This window comes from Dermacentor albipictus, chromosome 2, assembly GCF_038994185.2.
Source record: "Dermacentor albipictus isolate Rhodes 1998 colony chromosome 2, USDA_Dalb.pri_finalv2, whole genome shotgun sequence".
In the NCBI taxonomy this organism is placed as follows: Eukaryota; Metazoa; Arthropoda; class Arachnida; order Ixodida; family Ixodidae; genus Dermacentor; species Dermacentor albipictus.
Window position 1 is genome coordinate 25,997,923 of NC_091822.1, and position 27,059 is coordinate 26,024,981.

General features: G+C 49.9%; 1 protein-coding gene across 1 annotated transcript in view; it reads left to right on the forward strand.

Annotated features, from left to right (window-relative positions):
* LOC135897910 (chitotriosidase-1-like) overlaps positions 1-27,059 on the forward strand; it is a 215,916-nt gene that overhangs the window by 172,122 nt on the left and 16,735 nt on the right. The window contains exon 10 of the mRNA XM_065426602.1: positions 22,211-22,405. Within this exon, the coding sequence (XP_065282674.1) occupies positions 22,211-22,405 (195 nt within the window). The remainder of the gene's footprint in view (positions 1-22,210; positions 22,406-27,059) is intronic.

Genomic DNA, 27,059 nt, shown 5'->3' on the forward strand with positions numbered 1-27,059 from the left:
GTTAAACAGAACGTCGTGGTGCTCAGCACGCTGTCTGAAGACAGAGCTAAACGTTACGGAGACATTAGCAAGCTTTGCACCGGAGACCGAGAGTTCGAGGCGAACGCCTATCAAGCCGCCCCGCTGAACACTTCCAAGAGCCTGATCAGGAACATTTGCAAGACAGAGAGCCCGGCAGACGTAATCGCTAATCTAGTGACGTAGCGCAACCCCGGAGTGCTGCACGCCAAGCGCATGGGCAACACGGACAACATAATCGTTTTGTTCGATGGATTTCACGAACCGAGATACGTATATTACGGACCTATGTTCGTCAGATTCTCCCTCTACAGGAAGCAGATTCATGTATGCTACGAGTGCGGGAGGCTGGGACACCGCGTCGACGTGTGCCCCAATCCCATCGACAAGATTTGCCATGGAAGCAGACGCAACACTCTGTCGCCTGACCATCAATGCCAGCCACGCTGTCGATTGTGTGGCAACGGACCCTTCAGGGCAAACCGCAGGTACAAGGCGAGATACAAGACATAGTCAAGCGCCGCCAACTAGAGCGAAAAACACAAGAAGAGGAAGAAGTGGCCGCAGAGTACGGCAGTGGTTACAGCAACAGCAGCGACTGTAATGGCAACCGAGGCTACTTCCTCAATTACCCAGACGTAGACCGTCATTCAGTCAGGGACATCCGAAGAGGACGCTCGTCTAGCCGTGGCGGGAAGGGTGGCGCGGGAAAATCCCGTTCCTGATCCCGCTCTCGAAACTGACACAGAGGCCGAGAAGCACGTCGATGACGCGTGGGGGGGCCGGTCCGGGCATCGCAGCTGTCGGCCACATCAATCAACAAAGTCAGCAGCAGCAGCAGTGGAAGCAGCAACATGGTCACAGGAACACTGGGCAACAGGTGAGCTGGGCGGCTGTCGCTGTTTCTCCCGGCAGCGGAGGCGCTCCGGCGGGTCACCCTGGTGGGCCCGACATCGGCAGCGGCGGTGGGAACGAGCTGGAGCGAGCGATAGAGCGAGTACTACGGCAACGCCTAGAACCGCTAGAAGCGATGATTGCCGAGCTTAAACGCGAAAATGCGCTTCTTTGAGAGGAAAATTTCAAATGGAAAGGCGGGGCTTCACGACTGCAACAACCGCAGCAACATCAAACGCCTCGATCGCCGACTCCGTCACAGCCTGAGCCGTCCGGGATGGACACGGACGATGAGAGCGACTCGGTGGAGACGGCGGACGAACGCGAGGATCGTCCAGTTACTGCGAAAAGGATCTCACTAGATCCCGCAAGAACCGACACCAAACAACGATGCGGCCGTTACGAGAAACTACAGAAACGAGTAGGCAGCATCGAGACGAGCCTCGAGGAATGTTTTCCAAACAGACGGCACATATGAACGAAATGTTTAATAACGCGGTAGCTAAGCTCGCTGAGCAAATAACACAAATGCTCGGCGCGCACGTGGCGCGCATCGACGACATAGAAGCGAGGCTGCCGCCAGCTGCGGGCAGACCAACAAGAACGATGAGCAAGCCGTACTCTAGACAGCAACAACGCAATCAGCCGCAGCTAAACGCGCTCACAGACGCAGAGACGCAACCGCAGCAGCACCCATGTCGCCTCGATGGCGCCAGGTTAAATTAAACACAAGCGTCACCATGTCTACACACGAAACGAACCACACTAACACTGGGAAACAACAATACACAATCTGGCAGTGGAACTTCCGGCGGGGAACTTCTACTTGTTGAGGGCGACTTTTACATGCCCCACGGAGCCTGAGGCTCCGCGCGAGAAACACCCAAAGGCAAACACGTTTGGGAAGACTCGCAAGACCAAATGCTTGATTTGATCGCGAATACCGCCGATGCTACACATTTAGGGAGCAGCGTGAGTGTCGACACGCTACCAGACCTCGCGTTCGTTTCGAATGTAACTACAGCACACTGGCAAAATACGCAGAAGGATTTAGGGAATGACCACATGCTGATCGAGATGACGATAGGTACGAGCCCGAGCGGTCGTCGGACTAACCCTGTAAGTAAAGGCCGTAAACACATACTTGTGAAGCGGGACACGCTTCGCAAGAAACGAAGAGAAGCGGGGCGAGGCGACGAAACGATTACGTATATAGACGAGTGGACCAAGACGCTCAGAAGGGACGTAGAGGTGGGCAGCGAGCGAAGTTCCGCCAGGGGCGAACCTCGAAATAATTTACAGCAGGATGCTACACATGTGGGAAGCAAAGCGAGCGCTCCTAAAGAGATGGAAATGTCAAAGTATAATGTCTTTGAGATTTGCTGGCGTTGCGCAAACGCATAGCGCAATTAGATAGAGACATCGAAGAACACGCACTCCAGGTATCCAGGGCACAGTGGGAAGACACGTGCAACGGCCTCGAAAGGCAGATGACCGGGGTGAGCGCTTGGCGCCTCTTTCGACACCTATTAGATCCGGAGGAGACTCGCGCCGCTCAAGGTCACAACACTCGTAGGCTAGTAAAAGATTACAAAGGCGATAACTTCCTCGACGCAATATGTGTGTGTTAGATTAAGAAGGCCGAAAGCCTCCAACCTGCCGAATACGACGGCGCCGCAAACGAGAAACTGTACGCGGGATTTAGCGAAGCAGAAATTCGGATAGTCCTGTTCGAACTAAACACCCGATCGGCGCCCGGCCCGGACCGGGTTACCAACAAGACTCTCCGTAACCTAGACGACGAGTCAATCTCCCGCCTCGCGACCTACGTCAATGAGTGCTGGCGAGGGCGCTCCCTTCCCGAAGCGTGGAAACAGGCCCGCGTTATTATGATTCCGAAACCCGGCAAGCAAGTTATGCTCGGTAATGTAAGACCGATTTTTCTTACGTCTTGCTTCGGCAAAGTCATAGAACACACCGTTCTCACCCGCGTGACCGACTTTCTCGAAGACCGTGACGCATTCGCGCACACCATGCTGGAATTCCGCCGCAGCCTCTCCGCACAGAACGTATTGCTTCAGCTTAAACTCCATATCGTAGAGGACACTACTAGCTTCACTAAGGCAACTCTCGGCCTAGATATTAAAAAAGCCTTTGACAACGTTAAACACGAAGCAATGTTAAAAAACAATCAGAACATTAGGACTAGGCCAAAGAACGTATAATTACGTTAAAGATTTCCTTGCGTGCGGGCGCGCATGCATCGTCGTTGGCGACGAGGGATCGCCGGAATTCGAGACGGGCCCGTCCGGCACGCCGCAAGGATCCGTCATATCACCCTTATCCTTTAATTTAGTTCTACTCAGTCTACCCTAGAAATTAACAGGAGTAGAAGGATTACATCACAGTCTATATGCCGATGACATCACCCTCTTATGTTCCCGGTGGAGGATGTGACGGTCACGTCGAGCGAATGCTACAGGCAAGACTAGATATGGTCCAGATTTACTTGCATAGAACGGGCCTCGAGTGCTCGGCTACCAAATCCAAACTCTTAATGTACAAACCCACAAGGAGAGGTAGTAAAACCCTGCGCGACGAAGAAGGGGAATACTCCAAAATACGAATTATATTGGCAGATGGTACTCCCGTGCCACACGTAGACAAAATTAGAATCCTGGCTTACATTTGCAGGCAAATGGCCATAACGGAGAGACGGTGCGAAGAATTCGTCGTTTGGTAGATGACACAATCCCACTCTTGCGTCGCATCACGAACAGACGCAATGGTATGCGTGAAGACTGCGCGATTCGTCTCGTACGGGCGTACGCGATAAGCCGCATGGCGTATCTTGTCCCCTACCTGAAATGAATGGGGTGCGAAAAAAACAAAAACAAGGTTGAATGCATGATACGAAAGGCTTTCAAGAGGGTGGTGGGCGTTCCACTCAACGGGAGCACGGACAAGTTTCTAGAGCTCTGACTTCACAACTCACTTGAGAAGTTCATTGAGGCGCTCGACATTGCGCACTAACAACGATTATCTAATTCAACGACAGGTCGATGCATCCTCTAGTAACTCGGCATCTCATACCACACTCAGCATGGAGAAAAGATGGCGGTTCCGGCCTCGGTCCGCGACCGCCTGATCATTCCGCCGCTTCCCAAATACATACACCCGACGCACCACGCCACGAGACGCAACAAACGAGCAAGAGACCTTCAGAAGAAATTTGCCAATAGCAACGTGGCGGTGTACGTAGACGCTGCACGATATGGAGGAGAGAGAAGCGAACACGCGATCGCGGTTGTAGACCGCACGGGTGAGTGCCTCGCGAGTGCCACGGTGACCACGGGACACACGAAGGCGGCCGAAGACGCCGCAATAGCCCTAGCACTGGCCGCAGTGCCGAGCGCTGCGATCGTGGTCAGTGACTCGCAGGCGGCAATTCGCGGCTTCGCACGCAGTCGCGTCTTGCGGGAAGTGGTCTGCATACTCCAAATTTGCGACGACGGCGACTCGTCATCGCCCTCGCCACCCCAAAATTCTACGGTCTTCCTCCTCTGGACCCCGGCACACACCGATGTCCCGTTCGCGGGCAACGAGGCGGTCCACGCCATGGCTTGAGGTCTCACATGCCGAGCCGCCACAGATTATGTGACCGCCGCCCCTGACACCGAGAGCAGGGCATCGGATCAGCCGGATGAGGACACTACAACAGAAATGCAGCAACAAGAATCACAATGCGCGTGGGGCGATCGCGTGACCACGTTCAGAGGCCTCACCCAGCACTACAGACTACAAAGACGCACATTCCCGCCACCACACGATAAGTTAAACAGGAATGAAGGCGTAACTTTACCGTTGCTCCAGACACAGACCTACCCTAGCCCCGCCGTCCTACGTTACTGCTACCCGGGCTTATATCCAACAGATGCCTGTAAAGCTTGCGGACAGAGAGAAACGCTGCGACACATGCTCTGGGAGTGTGCCGGCAACCACGGTAATGAGACCACCTCCATTCGCGACGCGTCCGTAATCACTGCCGTTGCCACAGTATGGGAAGCCTCGAGCTCGCTTCTTCCCAGCGCCACCCCGGCTGAAGGGGCCGCCGAGGACCTTCTCCAACGGCGTCGCCGCCTCTGGAAGGCGGCTCTCAAAATTTCAGAGTTGGCAGACCAGCTCTGGGCTGTCCGGTAAGCCGAAGGTGCCACCCGAGTCCAAGGACTTCGAGCCGTCACCCGAGGCCACCACAACAAAACTGCCGGACCATTCAATAATAAAATTTCTTCTCGTTCTGGTTATCACTGCTTAGCCGCTAGGGGCCCGTGGAGAGCCGACGCGCTTCACATGGGCTCCCGCTTCTCGTGCATGTCAACCAGGATCAAGGCCAGCGACCAACTTAATTTTGCCAACTGCATAACCGGCAAGACGAGAGAAATCGGCAGACACTCGCTACCATCATCATCATCATCATCATCAGCCTGGTTACGCCCACTGCAGGGCAAAGGCCTCTCCCATACTTCTCCAACTACCCCGGTCATGTACTAATTGTGGCCATGTTGTCCCTGCAAACTTCTTAATCTCATCCGCCAACCTAACTTTCTGCCGCCCCCTGATACGCTTCCCTTCCCTTGCAATCTAGTCTGTAACCCTTAATGACCATCAGTTATCGTCCCTCCTGATTACATGTCCTGCCCATGTCCATTTCTTTTTCTCGACTTCAACTAAGATGTCATTAAGTCGTGCTTGTTCCCTCACGCACTGTGCTCTGTTCTTATCCCTTAACGTTACCTCCATCGTTCTTCTTTCCATAGCTCATTGCGTCGTCCTCAATTCAAGTAGAACCCTCTTCTTAAGCCTACAGGTTTCTGCCCCGTAAGTGAGTACTGATAAGACACAGCTGTTATAAACTTTTCTCTTGAGGGATAATGACAACCTGCTGTTCATGATCTGAGAATGCCTGCCAAACGCACCCTAGGCCATTCTTATTCTTCTGGTTATTTCCGTCTCATGATCCGGATCTGCGGTCACTACCTGTGCTAAGTAGATGTATTCCCTCACCGCTTCCAGTGCCTCGCTATATATCGTAAGCTGGCGTTCTCTTCCGAGACTGTTAAACATTACTTTAGTTTTCTGCAGAATAATTTTTAGACCCACCCTTCTGCTTTGCCTCTCCAGGTTAGGGAGCATGCACTGCAATTGGTCCCCTGATTTATTAAGCAAGGCAATATCATCAGTGAATCGCAAGTTACTGAGGTATTCTCCATTAACTGTTATCCCCAGTTCTTCTCAATCTAGGTCTCTGAATACCTCCTGTAAACATGCTGTGAATAGCATTGGAGAGATCGTATCTCCCTGCCTGACGCCTTTCATTATTGGGATTTGTTGCTTTCTTTATGTAGGACTATGGTGGCTGTGGAGCCGCTATAGATATTGTCACGTGGTAGTGACGGCGAAGAAAGAAGCAGTATGGTGGAATACAAAACTAGCTTTTATTGGGCGAACCTGTGCCCACAAAACAGGCTACACTTATAGCACAACGAAAGCGGCGAACACAGTCGGCGATCGTCGAAAATCTGATCTGCGGGTCAAGCGCGTCGGCTTTTATACAGCAGTCATCGAATGTTCTAGACTAAACGTTGGGACCCGCATGCCTTCTACAAAGTTCTACACCATTCGCGTCAAGCGATGAGATCAGATAACACAAGGTTCCGCGACAACAGACAGCGGATAGAAGCATCGATAACTTTCCAGAAAGTTCGGATACATGCAAGCGCGTCCCGCGCTGTGCGATAACATTTGTTAGGCGGCTAAACGTGGTCGCCCGATAGAGACAAGTACACGTGTCATTACCCCCCTCTTAAAAAGCATCGACCCGATGCTGCAAACAAACGAAAGTAACAAATAAGCACTCGTAGCAATGAAAACAACAAAATAAGGGAAGTTCGTTAGCGTCCGTAAAACGGTTTAAGACGCACCACGTGGACCACTTCAGGTCGTGCGCGGCGCCGCTGTGAATGCGAGATGCCGTCTGGCACAACCTCATAGTCCAGTGCGCCAACACGTCGAATGACCTTGTAAGGTCCGAAATAGCGGCGCAATAGTTTCTCACTCAGTCCTCGTCGGCGTATCGGGGTCCATACCCAAACACGGTCGCCGGGCTGGTACTCGACGAAGCGTCGTCGGAGGTTGTAGTGTCGGCTGTCCGTACGCTGCTGGTTTTTGATCCGTAGGCGGGCGAGTTGTCGGGCTTCTTCGGCGCGCTGGAGATAGCTAGCGACGTCAACATTCTCTTCGTCAGTTACGTGCGGCAGCATGGCGTCAAGCGTCGTCGTCGGGTTCCTGCCATAAACCAACTTGAACGGCGTGATCTGTGTTGTTTCTTGCACCGCCGTGTTATAAGCGAATGTTACGTACGGCAGGACGGCATCCCAGGTCTTGTGTTCGACGTCGACGTACATCGCTAGCATGTCGGCGAGGGTCTTATTCAGCCGCTCCGTAAGACCATTCGTCTGCGGGTGGTAAGCCGTTGTCCTCCTGTGCCTTGTCTGACTGTATTTCAGAATGGCTTGGGTGAGCTCCGCTGTAAAGGCTGTTCCTCGGTCGGTGATGAGGACTTCTGGGGCGCCATGTCGCAGCAGGATGTTTTCGACAAAGAATTTCGCCACTTCGGCTGCGCTACCTTTCGGCAGTGCTTTTGTTTCAGCGAAGCGGGTGAGGTAGTCCGTCGCCACGACGATCCACTTATTCCCGGATGTTGATATCGGAAACGGCCCCAACAAATCCATCCCAATCTGCTGGAATGGTCGGCGAGGAGGTTCGATCGGCTGTAGTAATCCTGCTGGCCTTGTCGGCGGTGTCTTGCGTCGTTGGCAGTCTCGGCATGTCTTGACGTAACGGGCGACGTCGGCGGTCAGACGCGGCCAGTAATACCTTTCCTGTATTCTCGACAGCGTCCGGGAGAATCCGAGGTGCCCAGCGGTTGGATCGTCGTGTAGGGCGTGCAATATTTCTGGACGCAGCGCTGACGGTACAACAAGAAGGTAGCTGGCGCGGACTGGCGAGAAGTTCTTCTTCACGAGTAGACTGTCTTGAAGCGTGAAGGAAGATAATCCGCGCTTAAATGCCCTGGGGACAACGTCGGTGTGCCCTTCCAAATAATCGACGAGGCCTTTAAGTTCCGGGTCCGCTCGTTGTTGTTCGGCGAAATCTTCCGCGCTTATTATTCCAAGGAAGGCATCGTCGTCCTCGTCGTCTTGCGGCGGGGGATCGATGGGGGCGCGCGATAAGCAGTCGGCGTCGGAGTGTTTTCGTCCGGACTTGTAGATCACCGTGACGTCATATTCTTGCAGTCTGAGGCTCCACCTCGCCAGCCGTCCTGAAGGGTCCTTTAAGTTAGCTAGCCAACACAACGCGTGACGGTCGCTGACGACTTTGAATGGCCTGCCATATAGGTATGGGCGGAATTTTGCTGTAGCCCAAATGATGGCGAGGCATTCCTTTTCAGTCGTAGAATAATTGCCTTCCGCTTTTGACAGCGACCGGCTAGCATAAGATATCACCCGTTCATGCCCGTCTTTCTTCTGGACTAGGACGGCACCGAGGCCTAGGCTACTGGCGTCAGTGTGGATTTCGCTATCGGCGTCTTCGTCGAAATGTGCGAGTACCGGCGGTGACTGCATGCGTCATTTCAGTTCTTGAAATGCGTCGGCCTGCGCCGTTTGCCATTTGAACTTGATATCAGATTTGGTTAGATGCGTTAGCGGCTCAGCGATGCGTGAAAAGTCCTTGACAAAGCGCCTGTAGTAGGCACACATGCCAAGGAATCTACGCACTGCCTTCTTGTCAATGGGCTGCGGGAACTTTGCGATGGCAGCTGTTTTCTGCGGGTCGGGGCGTACTCCGGATTTGCTGATGACGTGGCCTAGGAACAGAAGCTCGTCGTAAGCGAAGCGGCACTTTTCTGGCTTGAGAGTTAGCCCTGATGATTTGATGGCCTCTAGTACTGTTGCAAGCCGCCTAAGGTGATCGTCAAAATTTCCGGCGAAGACGACGACGTCATCCAAGTAAACGAGACAGGTCTGCCACTTCAATCCTGCTAAAACCGTGTCCATGACGCGCTGGAACGTTGCAGGCGCCGAGCACAGTCCGAATGGCATAACCTTGAACTCGTAGAGGCCGTCTGGGGTGATGAAAGCGGTCTTTTCGCGATCTCTTTCGTCGACTTCTATTTGCCAGTAGCCAGACTTGAGATCCATCGACGAGAAGTATTTAGCGTTGCAGAGCCGATCCAATGCGTCGTCTATTCGTGGGAGGGGGTATACGTCCTTCTTCGTGATCTTGTTCAGACGACGGTAATCGACGCAGAAACGCAGGGTTCCGTCCTTTTTCTTTACCAGGACCACAGGGGATGCCCACGGGCTTTTCGAAGGCTGGATGATGTCGTCGCGGAGCATTTCGTCGACTTGTTGCCTAATAGCTTCACGTTCTCGCGTCGAAACACGGTAAGGGCTCTGGCGGAGTGGTTGAGCGCACTCTTCGGTTATTATGCGATGCTTTGCAACTGGTGTTTGTCGAATCTTTGATGAAGTCGAAAAGCAGTCCTTGTATCGTCGGAGTAGATTTCTGAGCTCTTGCTGCTTGCTTATGGGGAGACTTGGATTTACGTCGAAATCTGGTTTGGGGACAATGGTCGGCGGGGTAGAAGCGGCAGAATCTCTGAGGATTAAGGCATTGTTCGTTTCCACAATTTCCTCGATGTACGCGATTGTCATGCCCTTGCTGATGTGCTTGAACTCTTGGCTGAAGTTGGTTAGCATCACTTCCGTTTTCCCTCCGTGGAGTCGAGCGATCCCTCTTGCGACGCAAATTTCACGGTCTAGCAGTAGACGTTGGTCGCCTTCGATGACACCTTCTACGTCAGCGGGTATTTCAGTGCCGACCGAAATAAAAATGCTGGAGCGAGGCGGGATGCTCACTTGATCTTCGAGCACACTCAAGGCGTGGTGACTACGAGGGCTCTCCGGCGGTATCGCTTGATCTTCAGACAGGGTTATCGACTTCGACTTCAAGTCGATGACTGCGCCATGTTGGTTTAGGAAGTCCATGCCGAGAATGACGTCGCGTGAACACTGTTGGAGGATAACGAAGGTGGCAGGGTAAGTCCGGTCATGAACGGTAATTCTTGCTGTGCAGATTCCAGTCGGCGTAATCAGGTGTCCTCCAGCGGTCCGAATTTGAGGGCCTTCCCATGCAGTTTTAACTTTCTTCAAATGGGCGGCGATGTGTCCACTCATTACGGAGTAATCGGCCCCTGTGTCCACTAAGGCGGTAACTGCATGGCCGTCGAGAAGCACGTCGAGGTCGGTGGTTCTTTGTCTGGCGTTGCAGTTGGGTCTTGGCGTCGGATCACGGCTGCGTCGTGTAAAACTGAAGCTGGAACGTCGCGTCATCAGCTTGTCTTTCGTCGTCGTATTCTTTACTTCCAGACTTCGTCGGGACGGCGGCGTGTCGTTATGTCGTCGAGGTAGTTTCTTCGGCGTCTTCGACGGCGGCGGAGGATCTTCGTCAGTTCGACGAACAGCAACCGCACCTCCATCGGTTGCTGCTTTTAGTTTTCCGGGTATGGGCTCGCAGAGCGGCCCCGAGCTGGGCCGCTGTATGGTCGGCGCTGCGGTGAAAGGTAGCGGCCTGGTGACGGCGAACGGGATGGTCGTCGAGGGTTCCACTGAGTGGCGGCGAGGTAGTCGGCGATATCGCGAGGGCGTTCACCTTGCTGCGGGCGCGGAGCGTTCACGGCGAAACCTCGCAGTCCCATCTCCCGGTATGGGCATCGTCGGTAGACGTGGCCGGCTTCGCCGCAGTGGTAGCAGAGCGGGCGGTGGTCGGGGGTGCGCCAAATGTTCGTCTTCCTCGCGTAGGTGCGCTGGGCGACGGGTGGTCGTGCTGGCGGTGGCGGCGGCGGCGGACGACGGAACTGCGGCGTGACAGGGCCCTGGCGCGGTCGCGGCGGGGGACCTTGACGGCGTGCGACGGCGGCGTAGGTCATCGCTTCTGGCTGGGGCTGCGGTAATTCAGGTTGCACCTCAGGAGCTCCCAGTGATCGCTGAACCTCATCTTTCACGATGTCAGCAATCGAGGCTACTTGAGGCTGCGACGAATTCAAGACCTTGCGGAGTTCTTCGCGCACAATGGCCCCCATGGTCTCTTGGAGATCAACGGAGCCCAGCGCTTGGACGGCGCACTGAGGCGTGAGCACTTGGCGGTTATATTGCCTAGTACGCATTTCTAACGTTTTCTCAATCGTCGTAGCCTCTGTCACGAACTCGGCTACGGTCTTCGGTGGGTTTCGGATTAGTCCGGCGAAAAGTTCTTGCTTTACGCCTCGCATCAGGAAACGCACTTTTTTCTCTTCGGACATTTCCGGGTCGGCGTGCCGGAAAAGACGGGTCATCTCTTCTGTAAAGATAGCGATGGTCTCATTAGGTAGTTGGCCTCGGGTTTCCAGCAGAACTTCGGCCCTTTCTTTTCGGACAACGCTCGTGAACGTCCTCAGGAAGTTATTGCGGAACAGGTCCCATGTTGCTAGGGTGGACTCCCGGTTCTCAAACCACGTCCTCGCGGCATCTTCCAAGGAGAAGTACACGTGTCGTAGCTTATCTTCAGAGGTCCAGCTATTGAAGGTCGAGATCCTTTCGAAGGTTTCGAGCCAGGTTTCAGGATCCTCCGACGTAGCTCCACGGAAGGTAGGGGGCTCTCTGGGTCGTTGAAGTACGATGGGTGAGACTGGGGCAGCCATTGTGGTTGTCTTGGCCACAATCTTGGTCTTCTCAGGCAGAAGTCCGTGCTCCGGGGGCAGCTGTTGGAGACGACGGCTTACTCGATGGTCCGTGACTACGTTGGTGCTCTCTTTACGGTCCGGGCTTGGATCACGGCTTGTCGGGGGCGTGCGGTACATGGACCAAAAGCACCTCCACCAGATGTCACGTGGTAGTGACGGCGAAGAAAGAAGCAGTATGGTGGAATACAAAACTAGCTTTTATTGGGCGAACCTGTGCCCACAAAACAGGCTACACTTATAGCACAACGAAAGCGGCGAACACAGTCGGCGATCGTCGAAAATCTGATCTGCGGGTCAAGCGCGTCGGCTTTTATACAGCAGTCATCGAATGTTCTAGACTAAACGTTGGGACCCGCATGCCTTCTACAAAGTTCTACACCATTCGCGTCAAGCGATGAGATCAGATAACACAAGGTTCCGCGACAACAGACAGCGGATAGAAGCATCGATAACTTTCCAGAAAGTTCGGATACATGCAAGCGCGTCCCGCGCTGTGCGATAACATTTGTTAGGCGGCTAAACGTGGTCGCCCGATAGAGACAAGTACACGTGTCAATATCTTTCAGTATTTTTACATACGGCTTATCTACGCCATGATTTCGCAATGCCTCCATGACTGCTGGGGTTTCGACTGAATCAAACGCTTTCTCGTAATCAATGAAAGCTATATATAAAGGTTGGTTATAATCCTCACATTTTTCTATCACCTGATTGCTAGTGTGAATATGGTCTATTGTTGAGTAGCCTTTACGGAATCCTGCCTGATCCTTTGTTTGACAGAAGTCTAAGGTGTTCCTGATTCTATTTGCGATTACCTTAGTAAATACTTTGTAGGCAACGGACAGTAAGCTGATCGGTCTATAATTTTTCAACTCTGTGGCGTCCCCTTTCTTATGGATTAGGATTATGTTAGCGTTCTTCCAAGATTCCGGTAGGCTTGAGGTCATGAGGCATTGCCTATACAGGGTGGCCAGTTTCTCTAGAACAATCTGCCCACCATCTTTCAACAAATCTGCTGTTACCAGATCCTCCCCAGCTGCCTTCCCCCTTTGCATATCTCCCAAGGCTTTCTTTATTTCTTCCGGCTTTACCTGTGGGATTTCGAATTCCCAAAGACTGTTTTCTCTTCCATTATTGTCGTGGGTGCCACTGGTACTGTATAAATCTCTATAGAACACCTCAGCCACTTGAACTATTTCATCCATATTAGTATAGATATTGCCGGCTTTGTCTCTTAACGCATACATCTGATTCTTGCCAATTCCGAGTTTCTTCTTCACCGTTTTTAGGCTTCCTCCGTTCCTGAGAGCATGTTCAATTCTATCCATATTATACTTCCTTATGTCAGCTGTCTTACGCTTGTTGATTAACTTCGAAAGTTCTGCCAGTTCTATTCTAGCTGTAGGGTTGGAGGCTTTCATACATTGGCGTTTCTTGATCAGATCTTTCGTCTCCTGCGATAGTTTACTGGTATCCTGCTTAACGTAGTTACCACCGACTTCCATTGCACACTCCTTAATGATGCCCACAAGATTGTCGTTCATTGCTTCAGCACTAAGGTCCTCTTCCTGAGTTAAAGCGGAATACCTGTTCTGTAGCTTGATCTAGAATTCCTCTATTTTCCCTCTTACCGCTAACTCATTGATCGGCTCCTCATGTACCAGTTTAGTCCGTTCCCTCCTCAGGTCGAGGCTAATTCGGGTTCTTACCATCCTGTGGTCACTGCAGCGCACTTTGCCGAGCATGTCCACATCTACCATCACCATCTACCATCACAGCTACCATCAAGTGAGTGTCATATTTACTGATTTCTCCAACGACCGCACAGCCGCCTAGCTAAGCCCAACGCCGAACGAGCGGCTGCAACCCCGTGGCGCGTGCTCGCGCCGCTCGAGCGTATCTGCGAGCATAGCACGGGCGCCTGCCCACGCAGCGACGCGCTCTTGAGATGAGCGAAGCAGCAATAGAATCAGTCAACATACCAAGAGAACAACTGGAAGATACAAACACAATGCAGATCGACCCGTCTGAAGTAAAAAACACAGACAGTGCCTGGAATTATGACGCAAGCAGCGGAAGAACTATTGAACGCGAGAGCATCCGGATTACTAGGGGCAGGAAAGGCAAGAAGGACGCAATCAAACTACACAAGAAAGCAACCCAGCCAAGCAACAAACGAATGGAAAGCCACTACCACCGCAACAGCGAAAGCCCCGAATGCCGCCTCTACCAGTCGACGACTACAAGGTCGTATTCCGCCCACAACCAGGCCTCGAGCTTACAAAGTGGAACAATGTCGCCATGATGCATGCCCTAGGAAGAGCCAGCGGTTTTTCGCAGCAAGACATCGGCGCAAAAATGTGTGTTCAAGTGCAGAGAATTGAGAACCTGAATATTCAAGCACGGCCGACTGGGAAGACGCGAAGAAACTCGAAAATATCAGCAGAATACAACTTGGCGGCACTTTCTTCACTGTAAAAGGCAACACGAGAACCCCGGATGATTTATCCGGAGGCGTAATAAGCGGGCTCTTGCCCGGCACGAGTGAAGAAGAACTCAAGGCAAGTCTTCGCGCACCAGCGAGGTACACAGTCCTCCACGCTCGCATGCTCGGGCAATCGTCCGCGGCCGTGATATTTTTCCAAGGACCACACGTACCTTATTACGTCCGCTTCCAGAGTCTCGACTTTCGATGCCGACCCTACCGCAAGTCAGTGCAATACTGCAGAACCTGTGGAAACACGGGACACCGCCAGGATGTCTGCCCAAGACCATTGCGAGCCTTCTGCTCTAAAGTGGCAAAACCGATCAACTATCCGACCACGAGTGCAAACCTGCATGCAAGTTATGTGGAGAAGAGCACGAAACCGCAAGCAAAGATTGCAAGAAAAGACTGAAACCCAACCCGCCGCCATTCAACATACGACAGCAACGCATCGACAGGTCCAAAGTGAGAGACATTCGCTGGAGCTCAGGCGGCGAACAATTCCCGCAATTAGAAAGCTCAACCACCAGCTTGAGGGGCAGTGATGGCAGCACCCTCAAACGAAGTAGATCTAGATGTGTACGCCGATCGCCTTCCCAATCACGCTCACGCTCGCACTCACCCAAACGCATGAGCTACACGGATGTGGTAAGCGGATCGAGTGGATCGAGAACCACGAGCAGCTCCAAATTCTTGTCGGCCGAAACTGCAGCTCTTAAGGCTATCGAAAATAAGGTGCAAATTCAACAAAACACGTTGCACAATCAAAACAGGCAACTACAATGCCAACAGGCCCTCATCGACAAGCTAATCCAATGTGAACAGATACAGCCAGACAGCATCAACAGGCTGCTACAAAAGTGCGCGGAGCAAAATGATATCATTGATAAACTGCAACAGAGATGTACGCAAGTCCAAGAGAACATTGCACAGCCGCGACCCTCACTTCCCGACGCAGATGTTCAATCCATAGTTGGCGCAAGATTCCAAATCCTCCAAGAAACTCTCAGGAAAAGTACCCACGACACAATTGAGAAAATCGTCCAGGCAGCAATAAAGAATTTCGCCGCAAGTATAGCCAATAAGGTCACCACGCTAGACGCCAAGTTGGATGGACTTGCAGTGCAACAAAACAATTTCATAGCCAACATCAAGACGTAGGTAACAAAACAGCAGCTCAACACGTCACTAAATTACATTCAGCCCGACAAAAGCGGCCGCGAACAAACGACCGAAGTGCCTCTCGTTCAGTTTCACCTACCCGCGAGCACCGGCAGGGAACAGAAACAAACGAAGATGGCGGTCCCTAATCACAGGACTACAGATGCGCTCTCGACTCTCCGCATATGGCAATGTAACTGTCGTTCTTATCGACCACGGCATGCTACCTTACAAGAATTTGCCAAACAAGACGCACCCGACCTCATAGCGCTGCAAGAAACAAATACTCAGAACGTCCGGCTACAAGGGTACAACGCCCACGTACAAACGAAACGCACGGCAATTCTCAGCAAGAAGAATCTCACTGCACAGGAATTGGAACGCGTCAATACACCGATCGAACACACCCTAATCGAAATCATACTGGAGAGGAAATCGCTCAAGAGCGTTTTCGTATTCAGTGTGTACATCCCTCGCAGAGACTCCCTTTCAGACTTCGACCACCTTGTCCGAGAAATTAAGAAGCGCACCGATGGTCATCAAGTCGTTATAGTAGGGGACTTCAACGCCCCACACAGGCCCTGGGGATACCAGACCACTACGAAGAAAGGAGTCCGAGTGCACGACACTGTACAACACCACAGACTCACCCTGTGGAATGACCCACCCCAAACAGCGAGGATAGGTAATAGTGTCTCCAGAGACATTAGCCCGGATCTAACCTTCACGCTAAGGGTGTCCTCGGCAGAATGGAGTCGACTCCAAGAAACCCTGGGCAGCGATTACCACATCCTCCAACTAACCGTGGCTTACACTCACAAGCCCGCTAGGCTTGGAACGGCCCGGCTAACGTAGTGGAAGTCATTCAGAGACGTGCTAAATGTCGAGGCCACCATCGAGAACATAAATGACTGGCTGAAGAAAGTCTTTGACACGGCAGAACGCCACACGAAAGGAATACAGCTGAATGAAGTAGTGCCAGCCGTCGACACGTACCTCTTCTACCTCTGGGAAGCCAGAAGAGCTCTCCTGAAGAGGTGGAAGAGACAGAAGTTAAACAAGAAATTAAAGAAGCGAATTGACCTCCTCAATTAAGAAGCGCACCGATGGTCATCAAGTCGTTATAGTAGGGGACTTCAACGCTCCACACATGCCCTGGGGATACCAGACCACTACGAAGAAAGGAGTCCGAGTGCACGACACTGTACAACAGCACAGTCTCACCCTGTGGAATGACCCACCCCAAACAACGAGGATAGGTAATAGTGTCTCCAGAGACATTAACCCGGATCTAACCTTCACGCTAAAGGTGCCCTCGGCAGAATGGAGTCGACTCCAAGAAACCCTGGGCAGTGATTACCACATCCTCCAACTAACCGTGGCTCACACTCACAAGTCCGCTAGGCTTGCAACGGCCCGGCTAACGTAGTGGAAGTCATTCAGAGACGTGGTAAATGTCGAGGCCACCATCGAGAACATAAATGACTGGCTGAAGAAAGTCCTTGACACGGCAGAACGCCACACGAAAGCAATACAGCTGAATGAAGTAGTGCCAGCCGTCGACACGTACCTCTTCTACCTCTGGGAAGCCAGAAGAGCTCTCCTGAAGAGGTGGAAGAGACAGAAGTTAAACAAGAAATTAAAGAAGCGAATTGCCCTCCTCACCGAGCAAGCACAAGCATACGCGGAAAGATTAGGAAGACAGAACTGGCACGCGTTTTGCGACAAACTCCAGGGAACCTTGAGCACAAAGAGGACGTGGCATCTCCTGCGCGTCCTTCTCGACAACGGCCCTACGAAGACGCAGCAGAGACAGAACCTCTGTAGGCTCGTGCACAACCACGCTGGATCGGAAGAGAACCTCCTCCGAGAGATTGAGAACAAGCTGTGCGGCGACTCACCCGTTAATACGACGGCACATGACCATGTTTACGGTGGGAAACCGAACCCCAACCTTGACCAACCCTTCACGCATGCCGAACTCTCTGCAGCACTATCGACGCTCACCAGAAACACCGGCCCGGGTAAAGATCGGATCATAAACAAGCATCTTCGGAACCTTCCGCAGCAGGCTACCGCAGCCGTGCTCCAGTACTTCAATGCATGCTGGGATAAAGGAAAACTACCGGCTGCCTGGAAGCACTCGGAGATTAGCATGATCCCCAAACGAAATAAACAGCTCAGCATCGAGAATTTGCGCCCAACTTCCCTTACCTCGTGCTTGGGAAAACTATATTGGGTCACACTAGAAGGGCTGAATATTCAGTTGTCACACTCATGACCCTAGAGTTATCTGTCTTCCGTATACGTTCTTTACCATCCGATACCCAGGTGAATTTCTACTTTTTCTATCGCTTCAAATGGATGGCCTTGGCGAGTAGCGCCTTATATACAGTTCATAGATGTTCGCTCACGTGCACCGGCTAAGCTTTTGCAAAGCATTGCAGTTTTTAGTCATGTTTTGTTGTTGTTGTTGCGGCTTGGACGATCATGTCGCACTTTGGGCGTGAATTAAACCTGACAATGACAATCGTTGGCCCACCGGCCTTTGTGCGCACAGGATTAATGGCATCAATGTCTCCGCTAGCAAGATCAACATTCAGGAATGTTGGCATCTCTTGCATAGGTTCGTCAAAAACCTCATTATGAGTGCAGGGGATACATTTCCATTCAAGATTTTTTCTTTGACTGTATTGTTTCAATTTAGTCAGTTGCCGTCGTGTTTTTCTAAGTTTTCTCCAGCCACTTGTTTTTTCTTTGACAGATCAGGCTTTGTTTCTGCACCTCGGAAAGCTCTTGTCGAAGGTTAACAATTTCTTCCTTTAACTCTTCGAAGTTACTATTAATAAAGCCCATTGAGGCAGCAACTGATTTGAGCTCTGCTTTTATCCTGTGGTTGGATCGGTGGACACTCTTCATTTGTGCTTTTACTTCTGACAAAGCTTCCGCAAATATCCCGGTTATTTCAACCATAGTCTTAACAACCTCCTCTATAGATCGAACTGGCTTGTCTCCAATAGAATTTGGGAAATCCACGAGAGCGTCACTCGTTCTACTTCTCATGATGCAAATCAAAATAACAACAATACATCAACCAAAAGCGCACATCAAACATTGCTGTGATGCGGCAACTGAGAGCAGTTCAGCAGCCCCAATTTACGAAGTAGAGACAGTAAAATATGGCCGTTTACCCCCGTGTAGCGATGGAAAAAGGGTGGTTTTAGCATGTCGTGTTTTTACACGACTGCAGAACCACTCTGATGAGTCGCCGGGAACCCGTGCAGCTCATAAGAATGCGCAGAAAGCCATTTTACGCCGGATGCGGCCTGATAGTGAACAACAGTAGACTGTAGTACGCCCGCACGATGGTCTACTTTTCCGTCTCCGTCATCACTTGTAGCTACACCGTGCTAGGAAGGCCCTTTTGGTAATGACTATTTCAACGACGTGGTGCATGTCACATTGCCGTGTAGCCAGTAGAGATGCCGATTGGATATTAAAATTGTTCAAACCAAACGATCACCAACGAAATGTTAACCGAAAGTTTCGATGTCACTTTGACTCCTTCATCAAGGATGTTTTTCTTACGCTTGACGTCTACCGTTACGTAGGTGCGGCGTCATACTTTTGGCATGTTTGGAAATAGAATGTGGCGTGGTAGTTGAGGGTTCTGACAAACTGGTGTCAGCCGGATAGGGATGATCCCTGCTCATTTCACGATGCCGCATCCTTGCTTCGTACAAGCCAAGCGTGTTCTTGCCTGTCTCGATGCTGTGTTAGTCCGGCGAGAGTGTAAAAGAGGGCCATGTATTAAAGGCACTATTTGAGGTGTATATCAGTAGAACCAGGGCGGCCTTGTGAGGGGTGTTGATTGTAGATTGGAATTTATGTTTGTGTCAGCGTTAGGAACAGGGCGGTATACAGAAGCCTGCTATGCACGAAAGCGGTCACGAGCTGTGTTGCTTGTTTTTCTCTAAGTCCATGTTTTTTTTTTTTGACAATGATCCATCGCATTAAGTGCGTGATATTTTGGTAATCTTTTTGAGACTGTATACCGTTAAGGCTAGCACTGTTGTTGTGAGCTATGATGAAGCTGATGTCACGAAGTCACCATGTCACCTTTGGTATCTGTTTGCCTAATTAAGGTGAGTGGTATTAGGGTGTTTGTTTTATTTTGGTATTGTGGTCGATTCATGAGGACGAGTTACGACTGTTCTGCAGAAGGTTGGAGTTTGGCAACTGCAGGGCAAGTCCATACATGCAGCGGTACGCTTGCGGCTGTGTGGTGGCAACACTGGCTCTTTTGTCGGCACTCTGTCTAGGCAAAACTGAAATTATGGTATTAAAGCTCCACACATCGGTCATGAATAATGCAGTAGTCCTATTTTCAACAGCGGTTACATTCAGACAGCTGTGAAAGCTAGCTTGAGACCCATGCGGTCACTCAGTGACAGTGGAGTTGTTCTAGTGAGCACAGTATTGCTGGTTCAATTCTCGACCACCATGGTCGAAATCAGATGTGACACACACTACATAAAATAATCCGAAGCCCTACAACACAAAATGCCTTATATAGGAATTTAGTGCTCATATGCAAAGTTAGTGCTTTGGGGCACTAAATCTGCAAGCGTTAATTAGTCAAGACATATCAGGCTTCACAAAGAAACTCTCCAAAACGGAGCGGGCGTCATAACACTTTTGTTGTGCTTAAAAAGAAAAGTAGAATCCTTCATGATCTTAGTTTTTAAAATCCAAGTAAAAAAATTTACCAGTGATTGGGGTACTTCCTAAGACGAAGCTTGAACGCAGCTCTATATGTTCTTATTTTGCGTGTCAATATTTTTTTATGAATATATTGGTGCGTGGTTTGTATTAGGAAGCGAACGCTGTGAGTTGCGTTGCTGGCGCGTACGATCGGTCTCGTGCAGCAAACTGCAAACGGAGAGAAGTGTGGCGCAACTGCCTCGCTAATCAAGAGAACACGAGAAGGAGCGCGCGGGTGACCCGTGGGGGCGATACACAGCCGCCGCCGCAGAGAGACCTCCGCTGATGCAGTGCTTTCTTTCCCTATATGGTATGGGTGGACGCGCTCGCCGCATGCCTTGTCGATGGCGTCATCGGTGAAGAGACGATGGCGCTACACTGATGCTATCTCGTTGTGGTCGTCCCCTGAGGGCCCGTTTTGCCCGACACTATGCCTTTCTTTTCACACCTTTGCCATACCCTCCTCCGCCGCTTTCCACCTCATCGTTCCGCCGCTCACTCCTCGGCCGCTTTCCCCCTCGCACTCTCTTCGTTGCTGCCGTCTTTCATCCCACGCGGCGTTCCGCGATCACCCTGTCATCCTTCACTGTGCTCGTTCGATCGATTACGCCGAGGGATGCTGGCGGCGCCGAAGGAATCCAATGCTCAACTTAGGAACGGGGATTTAATAGCTGCACTCGAAAACGTGTAATAAACAGGGGCCTTGCTTGGGAACATGCCGATGGAGCACATTCGGACGTTTCGCCTAACACCGCATTCCTTTTCTAAACGTTCCTTTACTTTACTACTAACTTCAGACTCACCTTTTGACACTGAGATTATCGCAGTTGCATCATCGCCAGAGCAGCCTGCATAGGACGGAAAAGCTGCTTTTGCATGCGTGACCCATCAGTGATCGTTTCGCAAAAGACGTTGCTGTTTCTTAAGAAGGTCAGCACGCGCTACAGGCGACTGATACTGTGGTCCCTTATTTTAGTGATTGGATTGTTGTTACTTGTTCTGTTGTAATTATTTTTGCCAATCTCGTAATTTCTCATCATCTTTGCGTATATCAACGCGCATTTTAAGCAATACATTTCTGTGGGCTGCTATCTCTTATCTACGTTGTTACTCGTCCTACTCTCTTATTGTGCGACACACATCATTCATTAATCGGAAAGTACCCAAGATTTATTCGCTATGAGAAACATACGGACGTTTCCCAGATTTACGCCGGGTCAACTTTGCCTGCAATGCAGGAATCTCACAGTAAGGCGCTTGCGAGGCATTTTTCTGTTTCTATGCTTCCTCATTTTAAATAGTATGCATCCTCACATGTACTCTCACACTAACGTGTGTACCACTTTTGGCGAAACTGAAGTAATCACACCGTATTTTGATAAGACAAGGAGAGAAATTAATTAAATATTTGAATAGCAGCATGCAGAGGGATGTGGTAACGAACCGATGATATCCCCCAGAACGACAGAATTGGAATCGTTGATCAGCCTCATACGGGCCTAACTGAAGAAAAAAAATCTGAACATGTTGAGCAACATAATTACCAGAGAAGTCAGCCGCTGATTTCTTTAGATATTACTTGCTTTTTATCAAAGCTTTATTGCTGTTTTTTTCTGGCAAATTATCACTAGGCAAGAGATGCTTCTAGGAAAAATAAACAAACTGCCAAGGCCGCTCCATGAAAACACTTGGAACCTGCATTCATTTATGGCTCGCAGTAGCGCGTATTTAAGTATGAAGTTCGCAAATGACACGGCTATACTACATTTTATAAATGAATAGCTGTGTTTTTTTTTGGTTTTTCAGTCGTATTCATGGTTGGTGGTCGATGCTTAATAGCCGGACTCGACAAGACAAAAGCTTTCGTTTGTTTGTTCATTTGCAAGCTTTCTCTCTCCGCGTTCGTTCACTCGTTAATACTATTTATTTCCTTACACTGACAGTCATCTTCTATGGTTTCTTCACATCGTTTTCTGAACTACTTTACATGATGCAGTGAGCAAACGTTTTCCAGCTGTGACGTAGTGCGTTAAACGGGAATGCAGGTCGCGCCCGAGACGTTTACGGCTGAAGTAGCACAGCTTGGGGCGCCATCGTCGGGACCTTCTCGCTGGGAAAACTACACTATGCAACCGGGAAGGACGCATTACGCGGTGCTATGCAAGGAGCCTGTCATCAAGACGCCAGAACACCCGGAGTGTCTGATGGCGGAGAGGCGCGTCGGCCTCTACAACGTCCACGTAAGCATGCTACACGCTGTCAGCGCCCTCATCTGGCATTGAAAAATGAAAAAAAAAAGAAGAGTCCTAGGGAATTGTTCAAGTCAGTGATAGCTCTCACGTTCTGCCTTGCTGTCTTCATGCTATCAAATTATTCACGGACAATCTTATGCACACATAACATGATTACAGAAGACTCATTTGCGATTGAATAGGCGACAATATTAAATGAATTCCGAAATAGTAAGTGGACCGTGCTTCGATCAATATCATGATAACTGATAATACACCCAAGCAAGACCATCACACACCTGGTATTTGGCAACGTAAACCACGCGCATGTTCATGACGCGCGGACCTCACGTGGTGTGGATAACGCTAGGTGGCGCATGCCTCCTGTCTCCTGCACCAGCCAATCTGGCAGCAGGTAATTCCCTGCCTGCCCCCCTCCCCTCAGGCTTGCGCTCCGTTCTCCGCTGACGTGCTGTCTTGTTGTCATGTCCAATCCTTGTGAGGTTGGACTTATTGTGCGAGAGGGCGTCACGTACAGCCATGCACAGTTCTTGAAAATGACGAAACAGCTGTGAGAACCGTGGCTGGCGCGGACAATGTTCTCGTGCGGTGCATAGCGAACGGAGCGAAGTGTGGCTCGACTGCCTCGCTAATAGAGATATCGTGAGAGGCAGCGCGTGGGTGATTCGTGCACGCTATTAGAAACAGCAGTCACACGCAGGCCTCCGCTGATGCAGCGCTTTGTTTCAGTATATGGTGCCGCTGGACGCGCTCGCCGCATACCTCATTCGATAGCGTCATAGGTGAACAGATGGCGACACGCTACTCTGGAGACATCTCGTAGCCGTCGCAGCCATCACAGCCGCCCAGCCCGTCTTGCGCGACACTACGTTTTTCCTTTCACACTTTGACCATAGCCTGCTCCTCCACTTTCCTCATACCACTCTTCGCTGTCTTTCTTAATCCCACTACACTCAGCGTTCGTTGTCTCATCCTTCGCTGTGATCGTTTACACAGTCACGTTGAGGTACGTCGAAGCTCGACGAAGGAACGGGCGTCTAAGAGCTGCGCTTTATAAAGAAGTGCTTTTACGTCCGAACATGATTGCAGCTTTTTGAAGTAACGCAAAATATTTAGAATGTACGGTAGATGCCTCAGACCTCTTTCTTGTTCCATTTGTCTACCCTTCCTCTAAAATTTATTGACCCGCAGAATACGACTACCGAAGCGCATTCTTTGTGTATTGCATACTAGAGCAAAGTGCCATTCCGCAATAACGCCTACTGCACAAGACGTTCAGGAAACTCGTCAACAAATATTTATTTACTAACCGCTGTACTATCTATAAATGAAGTACTTTGAATAAACGGATATTGCAACCCCACCTATTTATTTTTTTCTTATTTATATACGCTTGTGTTTTTATTATGCTTTACCTTATCTCCAATAGTTTTTTGTAGAGCGCCGCTCTTAATGGCCTGTTCCTGTGGCGAGCGGCGGTGGCGGCAGCGGTGTAACCTGGCGAACGACCACAACAGTGAAGGCTGAAAGAGAAAAGCGTAGTGCCGCCTGGTGGCTCTCACGATGGCGCCACGCATGGCGTGTTCTGCGATGAACGCTACGAGATGGCACCAGAGTGCCGCTCCTCGTCAGTTCACTTCTTTATCTTTCTTTCGTCACTGCTTTTCATCAGCTGTGTTGAGCGTTATCACTCAAGCCACGACGCGCCTGCATGTGTGAGAAGTTCCCCAATATTATCGATTTTTCTGTCGGTTAGCTGATGTCACCAAGGCTTTTCGTAATCGCATTCTGTGCCCGACGCGAATTGTATAATAATTTGTGGAAGACACGCGGGCACCAAGAATTTTTCTGGTACCTTCCGCGAGTCATGTATAAGAGCGAATGCGCTTTACCCGCAAATAAAATTTTCGAGGATCGGCAACTGTACCCGCCGCTGTCATGGTGCTTGAGTTTTACTTGTTGTACTTCTTTTGCAACACTTCGCTCCGTTTGCAGCGTGCCGCACGAGACACGTTGTCCCCGCCAGCTAATAAATCGCAAAATCAAAACACGTATAGAGCTGTGCTAAAATTTCGCATTAGGGAATATTTTAATCGTTGGTGAACTCTTTTTGTTGTTTTTAATGGGGAAGCATTATATAGCTCATAAGGTGGAAAACATTTCGCGTTTGTATGACCACGATGGTACAGAAAGTCAAGTGAACCAATCGAAGCAGTTGATGACGTCAATTATGGCCAGGATATTTATGCCAGAGTGTGTCATGGTAAAGTGAATTAGGGCAGAATTACGGCACTCGTTCCCTTGCCCAAGAAATGGTCGCACTTGAATCCACGACCTTTTCAGTGAGTCTAACCAACGACCTTTGCTATTAATTAAGGGGAAGTTATTTAGGACACATTTATTTAGAGTTAATAAGGGACTGGAAAGCACGACCTTTGATGGGAGTCGAACAATCAAGCTTTCGTTTTTGTCAGATCCATGACCTTTGGTGTAAATTAAGGTGACGTTAATGAAGGTAGAGTTAATTAAGGCACTTAGAACCCACACCTTGCGTTGTGCTCGCCTCGGCTTCTAAGCCAAGTATCTAAAAAGGACGCCGCATACCCGCAAAACGAAGTGCGTGATTCAAGTTTATTGCTGTTACGTGGGCTGTCGCAATTACAGTGCCTCAAAACGTTTCGGTCATGATGATAGAGCGACTCATAGAACGACTGAAAGAGCATAAGCCTCGGGTGGTGGTCGCAGAACTTTGGCATTTATCCACGCAGGGATCTACGCAGAAGTATTGCAGGCAATAATGGTTTCTAATTATTATCTATGTTCCTCTCGTTCGTACTGTGGTTGCTGCTATGCTCCTAAAATGTGTGAAAGCGGCCCTGAAATACTTCCTTCTAAAGCCTCAAAAACGCTTTAGAAAAATGGTGTGCCTCCCAAGAATATATTGTAACGAATGGAACAGGTCTATTGACAAGATGATAGATGCTTAGCAATAGATGATAGATGGTTAACTACAGTTGCCCAAGGCCTTCAGTGTAGCGGCCGATTCCTCGCGCCTTGCTCTACTTCCTGTTCCTGCAACTTCCCATGCAGTGTCTCTGAAAAGACAACAATAAGGCAGCCGGGATAGCCGACAACCATCAACTGAGCTATCTACGAGCTAAAACTCTCTTGTACTGAGTGGTACCAGGATTTCAGCAAGGCGTTTTTCAATCTGAACAACGGCACGTTTGAACAATTTACTATGCGCTGACGCAACTGGTTATCAAATCACATCAAATCGAACTATATTTCCTTTTGAGAGAGGAGCAGGCGGGACCAAAAACCGTGAGTACGGCTTCACAGAGGTCCATGCCCCTTTGTTTTTGGTGTGACAGCATACACAGGTGATATAAAACTGATCACATTGTACATACCAACGAACTTATATTTGTTTTTGGAATAAAAATAAAATGCAAGCATAAACACATGCCAGGAAACAGCAAAAAATTAAAAATGTGCCCTAACAGAACTGGAATGATAATATAAATTCAACTACGGTATAGTTTATGACATCGCATAAATATTAGATATTATGCCTGATACTGATCATATTGACATTGTCGATAGGTAAAGTATGATCTCTTTGTTTCAGTAACATAATGGTTGAACTGATTATTGATGCAACTTATTTAATAAATGCAGGACGGTATAGGATAAAGATTCTTTATAATGGTTAGCTCGCGGAGTTGGTATGAACCACAATTCTTTGTTTCTCGTGTGGTGTATACCTTGATTTGCACATAGGTTTGCAAGGTCAGTTATGTATGTATTGTATGTATTGTAACTGCGAAAAGGAGTGGCATTAAGGTACTGCAGGAAGTATTGGCTGTAAGGATGATCTGTTAATGCTTAGATCGATGTATTGAGTTCTTTCGGCAAGGTACGATTTCAGTAGATCCTTTGCTATTCCACGTATTCCATATTGTTTAAGCTTAGAAAGGAGAATGGAATGACTTATCGCGTCGAAAGCCTTCGAGAAGTCTATATTGTTACGTGTGTGAAGAGCCAAAGAAGAAGAAAAAGAAGAAGAACCAGCAGCAGCAGCAGCAAGCAAGCAAGCGAGCAAGCGAGCAAGCAAGCAAAGCAAGCAAAGCAAGCATAGAAAAGCAAAGCAAAGCAAAGCAAGCAGCAGCAGCCACCACCGCCGCCACCGCCTCTCCCATAGTTCTCCAACTACACCGGTCATGTACTAATTGTCGCCATGTTGTCCCGGCAAACTCTTCATCTCATCCACCCACATAACTTTCTGCCGCCGCTTGCTACGCTTCCCTTCCATCTGAATCAAGTCCGTAACCCTTAATGACCATCGGTTATCTTCCCTCCTCATTACATGTCCTGCACATGCCTATTTCTCTTTCTTTATTTCCACAAAGATGTCATTATCTTGTGTTTGTTCCCTCACCCAATCGGCTCTTTTCTTATCCCTTAACGATAGACCCATCATTCTTCTTTCCATAGATCGTTGGTCGTCCTCAATTTAAGTAGAACCCTTTGCGTAAGCCTCCAGGTTTCTGCCCCGTACGTGAGTACTGGTAAGACACAGCTGTTTTACAATTTTCTCTTCAGGGATAATGGCTACCTGCTGTTCATGATCTGAGAATGC